Source organism: Setaria italica, chromosome II, assembly GCF_000263155.2.
Source record: "Setaria italica strain Yugu1 chromosome II, Setaria_italica_v2.0, whole genome shotgun sequence".
NCBI classification, from domain to species: Eukaryota; Viridiplantae; Streptophyta; class Magnoliopsida; order Poales; family Poaceae; genus Setaria; species Setaria italica.
Window position 1 is genome coordinate 39,424,898 of NC_028451.1, and position 2,527 is coordinate 39,427,424.

General features: G+C 55.3%; 1 protein-coding gene across 1 annotated transcript in view; it reads right to left on the reverse strand.

Moving 5' to 3' along the window:
- Window positions 1-1,674, reverse strand: part of LOC101784787 (SRSF protein kinase 1) — a 4,525-nt gene extending 2,851 nt beyond the window's left edge. The window contains 3 exon segments of the mRNA XM_012844161.2: window positions 18-45; window positions 47-804; window positions 1,272-1,674. Of these exon segments, the coding sequence (XP_012699615.1) occupies window positions 18-45; window positions 47-804; window positions 1,272-1,481 (996 nt within the window). The 5' untranslated portion in view covers window positions 1,482-1,674.
- Window positions 1,675-2,527: the final 853 nt, after the last annotated feature.

The window sequence follows — 2,527 nt, forward strand, 5'->3', positions numbered from 1 at the left end:
GGTGGTTTTTCTTTTACCTCATCTTCACTGCATCCTGGCAATTCTTGGGAGCAAACACAAATCACCGGTGGCAAGCTCAAAGGCTATGCAAGCAAACGACCACATGTCAGCAGAATATGAGTACCCAGAACCGATGATAACCTCAGGAGCTCTATACTGCCTTGTCTGTATTTCACCAGCAAGCTGCTGATCAGCCCAGCAGGCGTTCCCAAAATCGACAATCTTGCACTTCAAGCTGATCCCATCAAGGTTCCTCTCCTTCTCTACTTCAGCCGCAATCCCGCCAAGCGAAACCCGCCTCTGTGAAATCCTTGCCACCGCACGTCTTGCTCTCATTCTTAGCATCTTCTCACTGAAACTGATGACTGTCCCGCCATACTGGCTCCCCACAGGCCGATCAAGGATTGGGGTGAAACCTGAGCGCACAGGATCCTTGGCCGGGTTAATTGTTGAAACCAGAAGAACATTCTCTGGTTTCAAATCCGTGTGGATGATGCTGAGCTCACGGTGCAGGTAGTCAAGGCCGACCAGCAATGATCGGCAAATTTCCTTCACTCTGCTCAGCCCAATGCCCTTGTTCCGGTTGTACCTTATCAGCTGGAGTAGGCTGTCGCCCAGGAACTCGGTGACCAGGCAGACGTGCTGCCCGTTGGGGCCAACGTGCTTGAAATGGTCCAACAACCGGACGATGCACTTGGAATTCGTCGGGTCTCCTTGGGCCACCGCGGACAGCAGCTCGATTTCGTGGAGAGCTGCGTGCCCGTAATCCCTCGCGCTCTTCTGGATCTTGAGGGCCACAAATCTCTGCAAAAATTGCAGTTGCAACATCCCAATTAGGAAATTATCATACATAGATGAGAGAAAGGAGGACGGGTCACAAATTGGAATTGAACACGGGCAGCAGTAATTGATGCGAAGGAAAGCTACAATCTTGGGATCAAAAACACCATGTCGCCCTGGAATACGTGCTCAAATGCCCGCGAAGTTCTTCTGGAGAACAGAAATTGAACACAAAAGACAAGGAATGGAACAGGGTTGAAAAGACAAAGCTGCACTGTTTTGGATTCGCTTAACGGCAAGCTTCCAAACAACCTCCACCGAACTCTCCAAAATCCAAAAGCCACCGGAACTACCGAGCAAAAGTGCAGAACGGCAGAAGGTTGCAGAGAGAACACGCAAATGTGAAAAATAAACTATTACGGAGTTATCTATCAAGAAAAATAACAAGAAACAAAAAAAGAAAGTAATTAAGGGTACAAGCGCGTGCGTACGCTGTGGTGGGTGTCGTAGGCGAGCCAGACGGTGGAGAAGTTGCCCCAGCCGAGCTTCCGCTGCGCGACGAACCTCCCGCCGGCGAAGCGGTCCCCGGGCCGGGCCGCATGGTACCCGCCTTTCCGGTACCCTTCCGTCCCCTCGTCCTCCTCCTCCCCCTCGGACTCCGAGGAGTAGACGTAGCCGCCGTTGCCGAACAGCGACGCCATCGCCGGACCGGACCAGACCACCCGCCGCCGGTCTCCTCTTCCTCCTCCCGCGGATTCGAATTCGTGCGGGGAGGAGACAGGCTGGGGGCTCCGCTTTGTAAACGTGGGGGGCCTTTTCGCAAACTTCACGCGCTCGTTCGGTCGGGGATGACCGGAGAAGTGACCGTTCCGCCACCACCGCGAAAGGAAAGGAAAGGCCCCTGCTTAATTGTGTGTGATTAGGGCGCCTTTAATCCCCGTGCTAATTGCTTTCTCCGTCTTTCGCGTGCGCGTGTGGCCGTGGCTCGGGTTTGAAATCGTGATGTTTGGCTGACGGCTGGGTCCGAAATATGTGGGGCCATCTGTCAGTGGGCGGCGGGTCGATTTGGCTGTGGTGTCTGTACGAGTGGATGGGCTGTGGTTCTGGGCTCGCTGGCTGGGTGTGGCTGGGGGTGATGATGGGCCGGCGGCGCTGGCTGGGAGCAGTTGACGACACGGCATCGGCGCCGGTCAACGGTGCAGAGGCATGGCACGTGTGTGCGTGGCAGTGCACGCCTCCGTGTGTGATGGTGGTAGCTTTAAAAACTTGTGGCAGACGGCAGGTAATTCCGAAGAGAAACGTAGCTATCGGTGTCAATGTAAAGGCGCAATTTTTTTTGTACGTAGTTGTGTCAAGGAACAGCTCACCCTCTCTGCCTTTGAAATGTCAATTGTGTACTCCATCATCTTGGTTACCTAGAGATCCGGCAAGTACGCCAAGGCTGTCGCGTGCCAAGTGTAAACGGTGTTTCCGTGAGGTGCACTGTGTGAGTCCCGTACTACGGTAATCTCGTGCCGTGTGGCGCCGTGCCTCGGACAGAAATGGAGGAGCCGTAGGCGGCTGTAGCCGCGGGCCGTGGCGTGCGCGGGCTCCCGTGGTGGTGTGTGACTTGTGAGCGTGGGGGGGAGGGGGGGGGGGGGGGGGGGGGGTATATAAACAAAAATATTTTGCAAGCCCCCCTCGCCCCCGTCTGGAGAGCGAAGGGCCTCTGTCATGCCCCCAAAGTGCCCAAACCCGAAAAGACCCA